Source organism: Hyla sarda, chromosome 1 (genome assembly GCF_029499605.1).
Source record: "Hyla sarda isolate aHylSar1 chromosome 1, aHylSar1.hap1, whole genome shotgun sequence".
In the NCBI taxonomy this organism is placed as follows: domain Eukaryota; kingdom Metazoa; phylum Chordata; class Amphibia; order Anura; family Hylidae; genus Hyla; species Hyla sarda.
In genome coordinates, this window is record NC_079189.1 from 329,530,831 (window position 1) to 329,545,350 (window position 14,520).

General features: G+C 40.2%; 1 protein-coding gene across 3 annotated transcripts in view; it reads left to right on the forward strand.

Moving 5' to 3' along the window:
* Positions 1-14,520, forward strand: part of RIGI (RNA sensor RIG-I) — a 75,629-nt gene that overhangs the window by 30,549 nt on the left and 30,560 nt on the right. For all 3 annotated transcript variants that reach the window (XM_056519546.1, XM_056519551.1, XM_056519537.1), the window contains exons 3-10: positions 1,967-2,098; positions 5,155-5,336; positions 6,254-6,404; positions 8,126-8,230; positions 9,992-10,048; positions 11,879-11,983; positions 12,784-12,937; positions 13,056-13,314. In XM_056519546.1, coding sequence (XP_056375521.1) covers positions 1,967-2,098; positions 5,155-5,336; positions 6,254-6,404; positions 8,126-8,230; positions 9,992-10,048; positions 11,879-11,983; positions 12,784-12,937; positions 13,056-13,314 — 1,145 coding nt within the window. The remainder of the gene's footprint in view (positions 1-1,966; positions 2,099-5,154; positions 5,337-6,253; positions 6,405-8,125; positions 8,231-9,991; positions 10,049-11,878; positions 11,984-12,783; positions 12,938-13,055; positions 13,315-14,520) is intronic.

Below are 14,520 nucleotides of genomic sequence, written 5' to 3' on the forward strand. Positions count from 1 at the left end.
GGACAAGCAGGGCTTTTTGCACTGAGGACAAGCAGGCAGGGCTCTGTGCGGCGCGGACAGGCAGGCAGGGCTCTGTGCAGCGCGGACAGGCAGGCAGGGCTCTGTGCGGCGCAGACAGGCAGGCAGGGCTCTGTGCGGCGCGGACAGGCAGGCAGGGCTCTGTGCGGCGAGGACAGGCAGGCAGGGCTCTGTGCGGCGAGGACAGGCAGGCAGGGCTCTGTGCGGCGAGGACAGGCAGGCAGGGCTCTGTGCGGCGAGGACAGGCAGGCAGGGCTCTGTGCAGCGAGGACAGGCAGGCAGGGCTCTGTGCAGCGAGGACAGGCAGGCAGGGCTCTGTGCAGCGAGGACAGGCAGGCAAGGCTCTGTGCAGCGAGGACAGGCAGGCATGCCCTTGGCTCACACAGCAGGCTGATTGACAAGACAGGAGCCTGCACAGAGCCCTGCTTGTAGTGCCCTCATTTCCTGTGTTTTGTCTTCAAGTAGAGAGACAGGCAATAGCTGCAGGCACAGCATTTTTTTTCACCCAAAAGTATACACATATTTTAACCAAAATGACCGGTACACTTTAAAGCAAATAAATATTTCCTGCTAAGTCAAGTGAACAAAAAACAAAACTAGACCATCAAGTGTGCCCTTGCTGTTTTTAGGGTTAGGAATTATGTAACAAACATCTATGCACTTGCTGTATATGTTATGCCAGACAAGACCCAAAACTACCAGACCTTAGACCACATCCCTGACTTTATTCAGAATCCAGAAGAGCCCCCTAAATGATCACATTATCAGACCCCTGACCCTAATAAATAGTAAACATTCAGCCTGATATACTGGGTTACATAGTATCCAATGAAAATAGAATTAAAATGCATCAAGATCTAGTACAGTAAAAATTACTGTCTGCATCCCTAGTGGTCTAGGGATTGGAAATGGTTAATGTCTATATCCCTGGTGGTCTAGAGCAGTCAGGGGGTAATGCCAGAATCCCTGGTGCATGATCTACGGCACTGAAGAGGTTTTAATAAATCTATGTTATACTGTTGATCTAGTGCAGTAAAATTGTTAGTGTCAGTATCCCTTGGGGTCTGGGGCAGTAAAGGGGTTGATTTGTATTGGGATCCATCAGATTTCTAATGTGTCCAGGGCCTAAAATGCAAAAAATGGTAAATTGGCACTGAAGAGGCACTACATTTAGTGCCTATTTATTGATTATTTGTTCTTCTGTTAAAGCCCGAAATGACTAACCTGATTCTTGGTGAGGTATAGTAGTTGTGAAGCCTTAATGTGCACTTGTGATGTGCAGTACTCTCTGGCGCCCTTACCCAATCTTATGTCTTGACTCCTAAATGCTAAAACAAACTGGTGTGATGATGTCATTGTGGTCTGTATCCATATTACACAGACAAGAAGGGGAGATTCTCAGGTCTCAGCAGCAGCTGCTGGGTAGAGGGAGCAGAGTGCACAATAAGTTGCACCTAGCCTATGGTTGACATCTTTACAACTGGTGCCCTGTACAACCCAACAGGTTGCACGTAGCTAAGGCCGGCCATGCTTATAGCCATCGCAGCTGGCATTTGGTAATTCTCAAAAAGATGACATTAGCAAAACTATTGCCTACATGCTTAGAGCAAAACAGTTGTTATACACTGCATGGATAAACTCGCAAGTAGTATAGACCAAATTTAAAATAACTAACAACAAAGAAAGGTGTAATCCAACCAATAATATGTAATATCTATCTGACTGGTTACATGATAAATGTTAGGTTGGGGAAGAGGCGGTGAGTTTGTCTGTTGGACCCAGTTCCTATTGCATTAGCATAAGGGAGAAGACTACAGATTCCCTGTAAAGTGAAACAATTTACTATGCATTGTGATTTATCTCAGTGTAGCATATTGTCATGTATTGCACCAGTGCTTGACATACAATTGGAAATGACCTATGTAATATTTCTCCCATCCTTTGGAAGGTGCCATAGAGCAGATAAAGGCAGAGGAGGCGAAGGGACCTATTGCTGCTGCCAATATGTTTTTGGAGAAATTACTTGAGTTGGATGCTGAAGGATGGTACCAAGGGTTTATAGATGTGCTGCGTACAGAAGGTATGTATAAATGGGCACAGTCAGATCCAAAAACTTTTTATATGTTGTAATTGATGGAAATGAAAGACCTTTTGTAATATGGTTGTTTACATTTTTTTTTTTTTATGTTTAATAAAAAAAATAAAAAATAAAAATAAAAAATTACGAAAATACCCAACACTAGGGGTCCCTATACCTACTGGGACTGGACAAGAGATGACTCATGGACAAGGCTGCATGAGCAGACTCACCAATCATCTTCCACCACCACAAGGGAGGGACCCCCCCCAGGGGATTTCGAGGAACCCCCCCCAGGGGATTTCGAACACTGTGAGCTAATGAAAAAAAAGGGATTCCTATAACAAATATAGGTTATAGGAGGCATAAAAATCAGATGTACATGGGAAGGATAAGGTACTAAGTAACATATTAATTTTTTTTTTTTTTTTTGTGGAATCGCACAGGTACGCTTTAAAGTTACATTCTTATTTTGCTTTCCTTCATGGAGCGTTATGATACAAGAAAGGTGAACTATTCCCAAATATAAATGTAAAGTTCTTATGGACAGGACAAAATAGAGTATTATATAGAAAGGCCCAGGAAAAGCTACAGTGTTTAATTGTGACTAATCTACATGTCGAAAAGAAAAAAGCATGTTCATCTACCATGTTTAGTACAGTTTAACAGATATGGAAAATAACCTCTTTATTATCTAAAATGCTAATATATATATGTGTATGTGCATATATATATATATATATATATATATATATATATATGCACATACACATATATATATATACAGTGCGGATCAAAAGTTTGGGCACCCCAGGTAAAAATTTGTATTAATGTGCATAAAGAAGCCAAGGAAAGATGGAAAAATCTCCAAAAGGCATCAAATTACAGATTAGACATTCTTATAATATGTCAACAAAAGTTAAATTTTATTTCCATCATTTACACTTTCATGATAACAGAAAACCAAAAAATGGCATCTGCAAAAGTTTGGGCACCCTGCAGAGTTAATATCTTGTACTGCCCCCTTTTGCCAGTATCACAGCTTGTAAACGCTTTTTGTAGCCAGCCAAGAGTCTTTCAATTCTTGTTTGAGGTATCTTTGCCCATTCTTCCTTACAAAAGTCTTCCAGTTCTTTGAGATTTCTGCGCTGTCTGTCACGCACTGCTCTTTTAATGTCTATCCATAGATTTTCAATTATGTTGAGGTCAGGAGATTGTGAAGGCCATGGCAAAACCTTCAGTTTACGCATCTTGATGTAATCCCCCGTGGATTTCGAGGTGTGTTTAGGATCATTATCCATTTGTAGAAGCCATCCTCTCTTTAACTTCAGCTTTTTCACAGATGGCATCAAGTTATCATCCAAAATTTGCTGAAATTTTATTGAATCAATTTTTCCTTCTACTCGTGAGATGTTCCCTGTGCTACTGGCTGCAATACAACCTCAAAGCATGATTGATCCACCCCCATGCTTAACAGTTGGACAGAGGTTCTTTTCATTAAATTCTGTTCCCCTTCTTCTCCAAACGTACCTTTGCTCATTCCGGCCAAAAAGTTCAATTTTAACCTCCTTGGTCCACAGAACTTGTTTCCAAAATGCATCAGGCTTGTCTGTATGTTCATTTGCAAAGTTCAAACGCTGATTTTTGTGTGGTGAGGACAAAGAAGAGGTTTTCTTCTGATGACTCTTCCATGAAGACTATATTTGTACAAGTATCTCTTTATAGTGGAATAGTGTACCACAACTCCAGTGTCTGCCAGATCTTTCTGGAGGGATTGTGCAGTCAAACATGGGTTTTGAATTGTTTTTCTCACAATCCTGCAAGCTGTTCTATCTGATTTTTTTTTCTTGGTCTTCCAGATCTTGTTTTAACTTCCACTGTTCCTGATGACTGCCATTTCTTAATTACATTCCGAACAGAGGATATTGACATATGAAAACATTTTGCTATCTTTTTATAGCCTTCTCCAGCTTTGTGAGCGTCAACTATTTTCAGTTTAAGATTTCTAGACAACTGCCTAGAATAACCCATGGTGCTGATTGTTGGGGCAAGGTCAGATGAGTCTGGGCATTTATAACCTTTGAGATTGACATCACCTGGTCTTCCCAGATGATGATTGAGAACAATCCATGACACTGGCAGGTCTCAGTTTTGCAAAGGGGGCAGTGCATGCTATAAATTCTGCAGGGTGCCCAAACTTTTGCAGACGCCATTTTTTTTTTTCTGTTATCTTGAAAGAGTAAATGATGGTAATAAAATCTAACTTTTGTTGACATATTATAAGAATGTCTAATCTGTAATTTGATGCCTTTTGGAGATTTTTCAATCTTTCCCTGGCTTCTTTATGCACATTAATACAAATTTTTACATGGGGTGCCCAAACTTTTGATCCCCACTGTGTATGTGTGTATATATATATTTCTAAGGTTACAACGTTATTGAGTGATAGTTTTTACTGCTGCTCCACACTTACCTGTAGTAATAATAATAATAATGCTTGGTAAGACTTGTATTATCGCATTGGCAACAACAGTTGCATTATTCTCTTTAGACAGTAAAGGAATAACATTATGTATGTACCTATAAATGTAGATCTTATCTTCAACAAGAAACAGCCAAAACTATAAAAACTGTATATAAAAAAAAATATCACAACATAATACATGTTGGCATATTTATGAATCTAATGTCTCCACCAGTCTGACAATTCAGTGAGAAGTACAGATTGTTAACCAAATAGAAAAAAAAACCACTTTGTTTTAGGAAACAGGGGGCATAGTAAGAAAGTAAAAACACTATTGGAATCAGGGCACCCAAGGTTACAAAACAATTTAACAACTGATTTTTTTGGATTGACCAGATATACTTTTTAAACAGTAACCTGGTACTGCGTATAGTGATTTCTTTGACACAATGGCTTAGCCCACACTATTTTTAGTGTCAGATCACAGTCAACATACACTCTAGTATATAATAATATTATATAATCATTTATAATTTATAATTTCAAGTGTCATTTTGTAAAACAAGGAACTAAACAATCACTGTTTTTATTCAAGGATATAGAGGTCTTTCAGAAGCCCTTCAGAAATTAGACTTTGCTGATATTCAAAGCTTAGAGGAGCCCAGGAAACGTCTATCCATCATCAACAGTATTGTTAAAAGTAACATCCGGACTGATGAGATTATCGGTCAGCTTGCTGACTGCCTCCTCCAGCGAGAGATAGAAGAGATTAAAGAGGTAATTTTGCTTATTAAGAAGTAAATATGATAGTTGGAATGATCTGCAACATGATTTCTAGTTTTCCTAGTGCATTTCCTATTCTGTTATCCTGTGCATCAAATATGTGCCTGCTTTGTGGACTCTGCTTCTGTTTGACCCTTTCTCTACTGTACTGACTCTTTGGTTCCTGATCTGAATTGCTGACCTGTGCCACCTGCCTTGACCTTTGCCTATTCTAGACTCTGCCTCATCCCTAGTACCAGCGTACGATCCAGCCTGCTGACTGTCTCTTGCCTTTTTTGCGGGTGCTACACACTGGTACCATCTCAACCACTGGGCCAACTGCTACCCACACCGGGACCATGCTTGTGGAGCTACCTGGTACCCACAAGCAACAGAGGTCCAGCTTCTGCTTCCTGGAGTGGCATAAAGGGAGAAGACCTGGTTCGTACTTAGCCTCCATTCCCAGGCATGGCCCAAACGTAAACCAGTTCAATAGCACAGTGGGTCCTAACAATTTTTACAGTTTTTACCTGGGAAACATCATTATTTAACTTTTTTAACCTGTAAGAAAATGTGCGGCCATTTACCGTGTCTTAAAAGCTGCTAAAAAAACCCACAAACCACAATCGCCACATTTGAGCGTTTACCTTTGGTGGAACATTGCAACACTATAACCGTGGCGCTCGCCAGCTGTCAAAGCTAACAAGATAGATTGGTTGTGATCACATCCTGGTTTTTGAGATGATTTTTGATTTGGTATCATGAAAATAACAGCAGGGAACTAGATAAAACCACAACCTGTGAATAGACTTGTAGACAATGCAGTAATCTTTACAATTGTAAACCATAATGATTATCTCCACCTGTAAATAGGCCTTACATTTATATATATATGCTCCTTACTTAGAGAAATTGTTATCACTTCTATTCAGGAAACTAGACTGAAAGGGACTACAGCTGGTGCCGAAAAGCTTATCGATTGCCTTTTACGATCTGATAAAAAAGAGTGGCCGAAAGTCTTCACTTTGGCTTTGCAAACAGAAAATCACTTTGAGGTCCTTAATGTTTGGTCTACTTTCACAGGTGAATAAATAGCATTTAATACTTGTTTAAAATATGTTTTCACAACACACATTTGGTGCCATGTGTCATATTGATCTGAAGGGAGCTATCCATGTAGATACATGGTGGTATTTCTGTTATTTTTTTAATCACAATATATACAACTTTGCTTCTGTTGGTCTCGGTGATCACTTGGGCTATCCATTGTGACATTCTGCTGGGTCAGCCCAGATTAGGAAACCTGTCACATGGCATCTCAGGAAATATTCATTATAAAAAATATATTAAATATTGTCCTTCAAAGGTTTTTTTCTAAGCTCTTTGAGGATAAGTATTAGGGTACGTTCACACTGAGGAATTCAAGAGGAATTTCCTCGAGTAATTCCGCTAGCTTTGTCAGCTTGAAATTATTCAGCAATTGATTTTCCATTCACTTCAATGTATTTTCCGCTTCTCAGTTCACACTGAGTAAATTCTGCTTGCTGAATTCCGACGCTGAGTTCAGTTCCGCTTGAAGAAAGAACGTGTTCATTCTTCTAGTGGAATCCGCAAGCAGAATTCATTAGAAGTCAATGGTTTTTGTTTTCACGCGGAATTCAAGCAGAATTCAGAAAAGTAGAATTAAATAGCCTCCTCTTTCATTCCTCTTCATTTCTGCGTGGAAATTCCGCTCGAATTACGCTTGATGGATAAAATGACAGAAGGCAACAATTTCCTAACCGAAATTATTCCTTGTGAATTCCTCTTGAATTCCTCATTGTGATCATAGCCTTAAATCAAAATATTGTGACAGCAAACTAAAAATAAATAAAATGAATTAATAACCCTTTTATTATATGAAAATTGAAATAACCCTTTTGAAATTCTTGCTTTTTATTGTAGATATTAAATTCATGTTTGTAGTAAATATAGCTGGTGCATAAGTCGGACGCCTTAAATCAAAAATGTTCATGGAGTGCTGATGGGTAACAAAGCAAGAACCCTCCCTTTGTCATACCACTTTATGCTATTGACCACAGCATCTAAGGGGTTAAACTGCCAGAATCAGAGTTATCTCCCATCTCTGCAGTTGCAGCGGGTTCCTGGCTGTGGATTACAGCTGCTGATTAGGTTGAGTTAAATGGTATTTGAACTGTAAGGGAGTTAAAGGGAACCAATCATCAGATTTTACCCTATATAACGCTTGGCAAAGCGTTATATAGGGTAAAATCTTTATTTTCACCATTCCCGGGGGATGCTCCTGCCCCCAGGGATGGTGAAGATATGAAGTTATAAACTAGTCACCGCCGCCGCCGCCGTAAGTAGTCACCTGGGCGGGGAGCTCCTCTCACCAACTCCCGTTCTTCGGCCGGCAGCGACTCCCCCTCCGCTTGATTGATGGGCCGCGTCATTGTTCCGCTCACTAAACAGATGGAGCAGAACGATGATGCGGCCCATCAATCAAGCGGAGGGGGAGTCGCTGCCGGCCGAAGAACGGGAGTAGGTGAGAAGAACTCCCCGCCCAGGTGACTACTTACGGCGGCGGCGGTGACTAGTTTATAACTTCATATCTTCACCATCCCTGGGGGCAGGAGCATCCCCCGGGAATGGTGAAAATAAAGATTTTACCCTATATAACGCTTTGCCAAGCGTTATATAGGGTAAAATCTGATGATTGGTTCCCTTTAAGCTTATCGTGAAATACACAGTTAGCAAAATACTGAATCACTTTGTAATATAATTATTTGTTTCTTTTCAATAAGATTGTCCAGAGAAAACAGTTGAACCAGTGGAAGAGTCGGAAGAAGAAAGCGTCTTTACAGTCCAGTTTGTTGAAAAGCCCATACTTGAAGACAATTTGCTCTCAGGTATATCACCCTCTTAACCCCTTAAGGACTCAGCCCATTTTGGCCTTAAGGACTCAGACAATTTTATTTTTACGTTTTCATTTTTTCCTCCTCGCCTTCTAAAAATCATAACTCTTTTATATTTTCATCCACAGACTAGTATGAGGGCTTGTTTTTTGCGCGACCAGTTGTCCTTTGTAATGACATCACTCATTATATCATAAAATGTATGGCGCAACCAAAAAACACTATTTTTGTGGGGAAATTAAAACGAAAAACGCAATTTTGCTAATTTTGGAAGGTTTTGTTTTCACGCCGTACAATTTATGGTAAAAATGACATGTGTTCTTTATTCTGAGGGTCAATACGATTAAAAGGATACCCATTATTATATACTTTTATATTATTGTTGCGCTTAAAAAAAATCACAAACTTTTTAACCAAATTAGTACGTTTATAATCCCTTTATTTTGATGACCTCTAACTTTTTTATTTTTCCGTATAAGTGGCGGTATGGGGGCTCATTTTTTGCGCCATGATCTGTACTTTTTTTTGATACCACATTTGCGTATAAAAAACTTTTAATACATTTTTTATAATTTTTTTTTAAATAAAATGTATTAAAAAAGTAGGAATTTTGGACTTTTTTTTTTTTTTTCGTTCACACCGTTCACCGTACGGGATCATTAACATTTTATTTTAATAGTTCGGACATTTACGCACGCGGCGATACAAAATATGTCTATAAAAAATGTTTTTTACGCTTTTTGGGGGGTAAAATAGGAAAAAACTGACGTTTTACTTTTTTATTGGGGGAGGGGATTTTTCACATTTTTACTTTTACATTTTTTTACATTTTTTTTTACACTTGAATAGTCCCCATAGGGGACTATTCATAGCAATACCATGATTGCTAATACTGATCTGTTCTATGTATAGGACATAGAACAGATCAGTATTATCGGTCATCTCCTGCTCTGGTCTGCTCGATCACAGACCAGAGCAGGAGACGCCGGGAGCCGCACGGAGGAAGGAGAGGGGACCTCCGTGCGGCGTTATGAATGATCGGATCCCCGCAGCAGCGCTAAATCACGAACTGCCGCAGATGCCGGGATCTGTATTGATCCCGGCACCTGAGGGGTTAATGGCGGACGCCCGCGAGATCGCGGGCGTCGGCCATTGCCGGCGGGTCCCTGGCTGCGATCAGCAGCCGGGATCAGCCGCGCATGACACGGGCATCGCTCCGATGCCCGCGGTTATGCTTAGGACGTAAATGTACGTCCTGGTGCGTTAAGTACCACCTCACCAGGACGTACATTTACGTCCTGCGTCCTTACGGGGTTAAGTAGTAAGAGCCCTTTCGCACTACAGAATTTCTGAGCGGATTTCTAAACAGTTGGCGCTCGTAGCAGATGGAATCTTCGATCAAAATATCCCTGAGTGGAGATTCTGTAGTGTGAATGGGCCCTGAATGTTCTTTCTGTACTAATTCTCTTCAGTATAATTTAGTTCCTAAAGAGACAAATATAAAACCTTGTGAACGGAGTTGTTAACTTGATAACTGTTATTTATTGCTCACTGTAGATGTTGCATTGGTGAGGTGTAGTAAGGAAGGAGTGCTCATATTTATCAGATTTGGGCACATCTTCTCTTCCCTCACATTGACTTCTTTATCCTTTTTACTGTTGGTGGGGGGAGCTATCACCTAAATGCACGTGTAACTGTATTATTTACTATTATTTGTAACTTCTTCATCTTCTTTATAATTTTCTTCCTTTTTAGCTTCCCCGCCACTGGCCAATGGCAATGAAGCTGCAGCTCCTCAAGTGAGCTCCTTAAGTAGGTATTGATACATGCCAAATGAAACTGAGAACAATGCATTCACCATTTTTGTAATGAAATTACCCATATAGTAATCCTCTGTCATTGGAATCAAATACATCTATAACTGTAATGCCTGGCACATCCAGTCTTTGTTAACCTGTTACTTTTCTAGCCTTCTTCACAAAGACAGTGGCCCAGATTTATCAAACTGCGTGAGAGAAAAAAAGAGTGATTTCCCCACAAGAACCAATCACAGCTCAGCTTTCACTTGACCAGAGCTCGTCAGCTTAGCTGTAATTGGCTGCATTGGGAAAATCACTCTTTTTTTTTTTCTTTTTTTTTTTTTCTTTTTTTTTTTTCTTTTTTTTTTTTCTTTTTTTTTGTCTTTTTTTTTGTCTCACACAGTTTGATAAATCTGGGCCAAAACCAGTCATATAGATGAAGAGAACCAGATTACACACAGAAAGTATATACTTACTATAATGAAGTGTAATAAGAGCGGGATTTCTTCATGTGTATCTTACTAAGTAAACACAATAACTGTATATTATTCACTAAACATTTCCATCTTTTTACCTTTGCACATTTTGACAAGTAAAGCAGTGTAGAGTGGTATACCATATAGGATATTGCACCAGAGCACCGTCATAAAGTACATTAGCACATTCAACATTCCAAAATAGTCTCTAGATATATCCTTATTTTCCGTATTTATCCATCAGTACAATACTCCATTATCTATGAGTAACCTACCATAACTGTTTAATATGTAACGATAATGGATTCTAGTACAATCATGTATTTAATAATTAGGGATGTCCTAAGTACTAATATTTTTTATGGGTACTCACCGATACCAATTACCAGTACTTTTTTTTTTTTTAACTTCATGTGAGAGCATAGGTGGCTCTCAACTTTGTGAAGCCTTAGGTGAAAGTCGAACATGAGCCCCCACTGACACACGTATATAAAATATACATCAAGTAGTTATGTAGGGAATACCCCTGCTTTTTTAGGTAGCCACCCTCAGTAGGTAGGTAGAGAATCATCATTCCCAGCCCCCCCCCCACCCCTTTTTAGGTTGGAGTCGAGGAGGAATTTTTTTCCGCTTGGAATGGGACATAAGCTTTATTAGTGTTTTTTCCCTTCTTTTGTATCAACACAGTAGGGATATATGTTAAACTTGATGGACTCTTGTCTTTTTTCAACCTAAGATAGGCGGCAAGTAGGGAATCCCCCAATTAGGTTGAAGCCTCCAATTGGTAGGTAGGTAGGAAGCCCTCCCCTTTTAGGTAGAAGCCACTAGTAGTTAGGTATTTAGGTAAGTTGGAAACCTCCTAATAGGCAGATGTCCAAGTAGTTTCCCCCAATTGCATTCCCTCTGCTCCTATTCTGGGGACTTTGTATCCATGCTTTATTTGTGCAGGACCTTCTGCTTCACTCCATTATCTAGAGTGGTATGTGATAAAATATCATTGCGTGGCAGGTGCTGTACCACTTGAATAACCAAGTAAATGGAGAAAGTCCTGCACCACTCTAGATAGTGGAGTTAACGATGAAGAGACCTTAGCGATAGAGCATAGGGAAAGTGAGAATGATTTTACAACTTTTATGGTCTGCAAGTATTGGGATGGATATTGGGGATGTTTGCACAAGTACTCGTGCAAATGTCCAGTATCAGTGGGTATATAAATATCGGTATCAGGGCATCCCTAGTAATATTCTGCAATATATGGCTGTAAATTATTTGCATATGATGGCAAGACTTTCCTTTTCTTGCTAGCTCTGTGTATAACACTACTTTTTCTGCAATGGCTGAATAATTTGTACCTCTTTATATGCCAGGTTCCACCTCCAGATCTATAAAAGATATAAAGCTGAGAAATTACCAGAAAGAACTGGCCCAGCCTGCATGCAATGGCAAGAATACAATTATATGTGCTCCAACAGGTCAGTTAATGGGAATGAGGAGTATCTTTTACACTTTTTTTTAAAATCTGTTTATGAAGAAAAATTCCATAGGGAAACCCAGTATATTTGGTCAACAATCCACACTAAAGACATAACAGGGCCTAAAATCTTGGCATACAATATCTTAATCCTCGGTGGGTGCCAGTTCCGCGGTCAGTGTTGCCTGTTCTCACAAATAGAAAGTGCCACTCACTGGCTGCAGCAGTAACCCTTTTCAGATGGTACCTGTACATGCTACAGCAATCTCCACTATTCCTAAACCTGTTTGCACAAAAATGTACATATGTACCATGCTATAACTTTTTCACAGTTGGGGTGGGTGCAATATTCTTATCTATAGGTGATGACAAAATGTCTTAATAGTGGATTAGCCCGTATGGGTATGTCTGTTTAATATATAGGAATTACATGATGTGATTCTGCCAAGCTGCTTCTCCACTCCCTTCTTTCTACATAGTGCCAGTTCGTCTTTGACTTGAACAATAGACTCTTATCTGACAGTCTGGTTGCTAGGAATACATTGCCTAACAATCACAGTCATTTCAGTGGGCTTGTCAGGTCAGGCCGAATGACTGTAGAAACCATTTGTGTCATACAATCGAGTACTCGATAGATGCTCTCCCCTTACCCTTAAAATGTGTTAGTTTAAGATGCCAAACACTGTTTCCATTTCCAAATTACCTTCAATAAGACTGATGTCATGAAGTGAATTATTAAAATACTGATGTCACATCTACAATACAATGTTTGTTAAATGTTTGTAATGTGTCTTTTAACAGGATCTGGAAAAACATATGTGGCATTAAATATTTGTGATCATCATCTACAATCTTTGCCGCAAGGACAGAAAGGGAAGATTGTGTTTATGGCTACAAAAGTTCCTGTGTATGAACAACAGAAAGCTGTTTTCAGCCAATACTTTGAAAACACTGGGTATGTACCATATTAAGAGTAAAGTTATTCAGGATTATAATCCCTTCTCATTATCGGCATCCAGAGCAAGCATTTCCAAGGAGGAATCTTTGTAATGGTTACTTCTTTCTCTCAACAGATATACTGTTGTGGGCTTCTCTGGAGAAGAAACTGAAAATGTTCCCTTGGGAATGATTATAGACACTAATGACATCATCATTCTGACTCCACAGATTCTGGTCAACTGTCTCATTGATGGATCTGTGCCATCGCTTTCAATTTTTACCTTGATGATTTTTGATGAATGTCACAATACTATAGGTCACCACCCCTACAATGTGTTAATGTTTCATTATTTGGACTTGAAACTAGGTTGCCCAGATCCAAAACTTCCGCAGGTAAAGTATTTTTTATGCTGTTACCTATTATTTGCCTGTTATCCCACACTAAACCCAATACACTGGGTTATGGAGTGGGTGAATAAGAGTGAGATGATGAGTTACTTATCAAAATCCATTCTGTATGTCCGGAAATATGTCCCCTATAGCAGTGTTTCTCAAGCACAGTCCTCATGTACCCACAACTGGTCACGTGTTTAGGATTTCCTTAGTCTTTCACAGGTGATATAACTGTGGTGATGGTTGATGCACTGACAATAACTATACTGCTCAAAAAAATAAAGGTAACTCTAAGATAACACACCCTAGATCTGAATGAATGAACTAATCGTATGAAATACTTTTGTTTTTACATTTCTGAATGTGCTGACAACAAAATCACACAGAAATTATGAATGGAAATCAAATTTATCAACCCATGGAAGTCTGGATATGGAGTCACACTCAAAATCAAAGTGGAAAACCACACTACAGGCTTATCCAACTTTGATGTAATGTCCTTAAAACAAGTCAAAATGAGGCTCAGTAGTGTGTCTGGCCTCCACATGCCCGTATGACCACCCTACAATGCCTGGGCATGCTCCTGATTAGGTGGTGGATGGTCTCCTGAGGGATGTCCTCCCAGACCTGGACTAAAGCATTGGCCAACTCCTGGACAGTCTGTGGTGCATGGAGCAAGACATGATGTCCCAGATGTGCTCAATCAGATTCAGGTCTGGGGAACGGGCGGGCCAGTCCATAGCATCAATGCCTTCCTCATGCAGGAACTGCTGATACACTCCAGCCACATGAGGTCTAGCATTGTCTTGCATTAGGAGGAACCCAGGGCCAACCGCACAAGGAAATGGTCTCACAAGGGGTCTGAGGATCTCATCCCGGTACGTAATGGCAGTCAGGCTACCTCTGGCAAGCACATGGAGGGCTGTGCGGACCCCCAAAGAAATGCCACCCCACACCATTACTGACCCAACACCAAACCGGTCATGCTGGAAGATGTTGCAGGCAGCAGAACATTCTCCACGGCGTCTCCAGACTCTGTCACGTCTGTCCTGCTGCTGGGTTTTTGCCCTCCTCCGGCCTCCTCCCTGTCTCCTGATGTACTGGCATGTCTCCATGTAGCAACTTCATGCTCTGGACACTACGTTGACAGACACATTGCCACATCTCGCATTGATGTGCCACCCTGGATGGGCAGCACTACCTGAG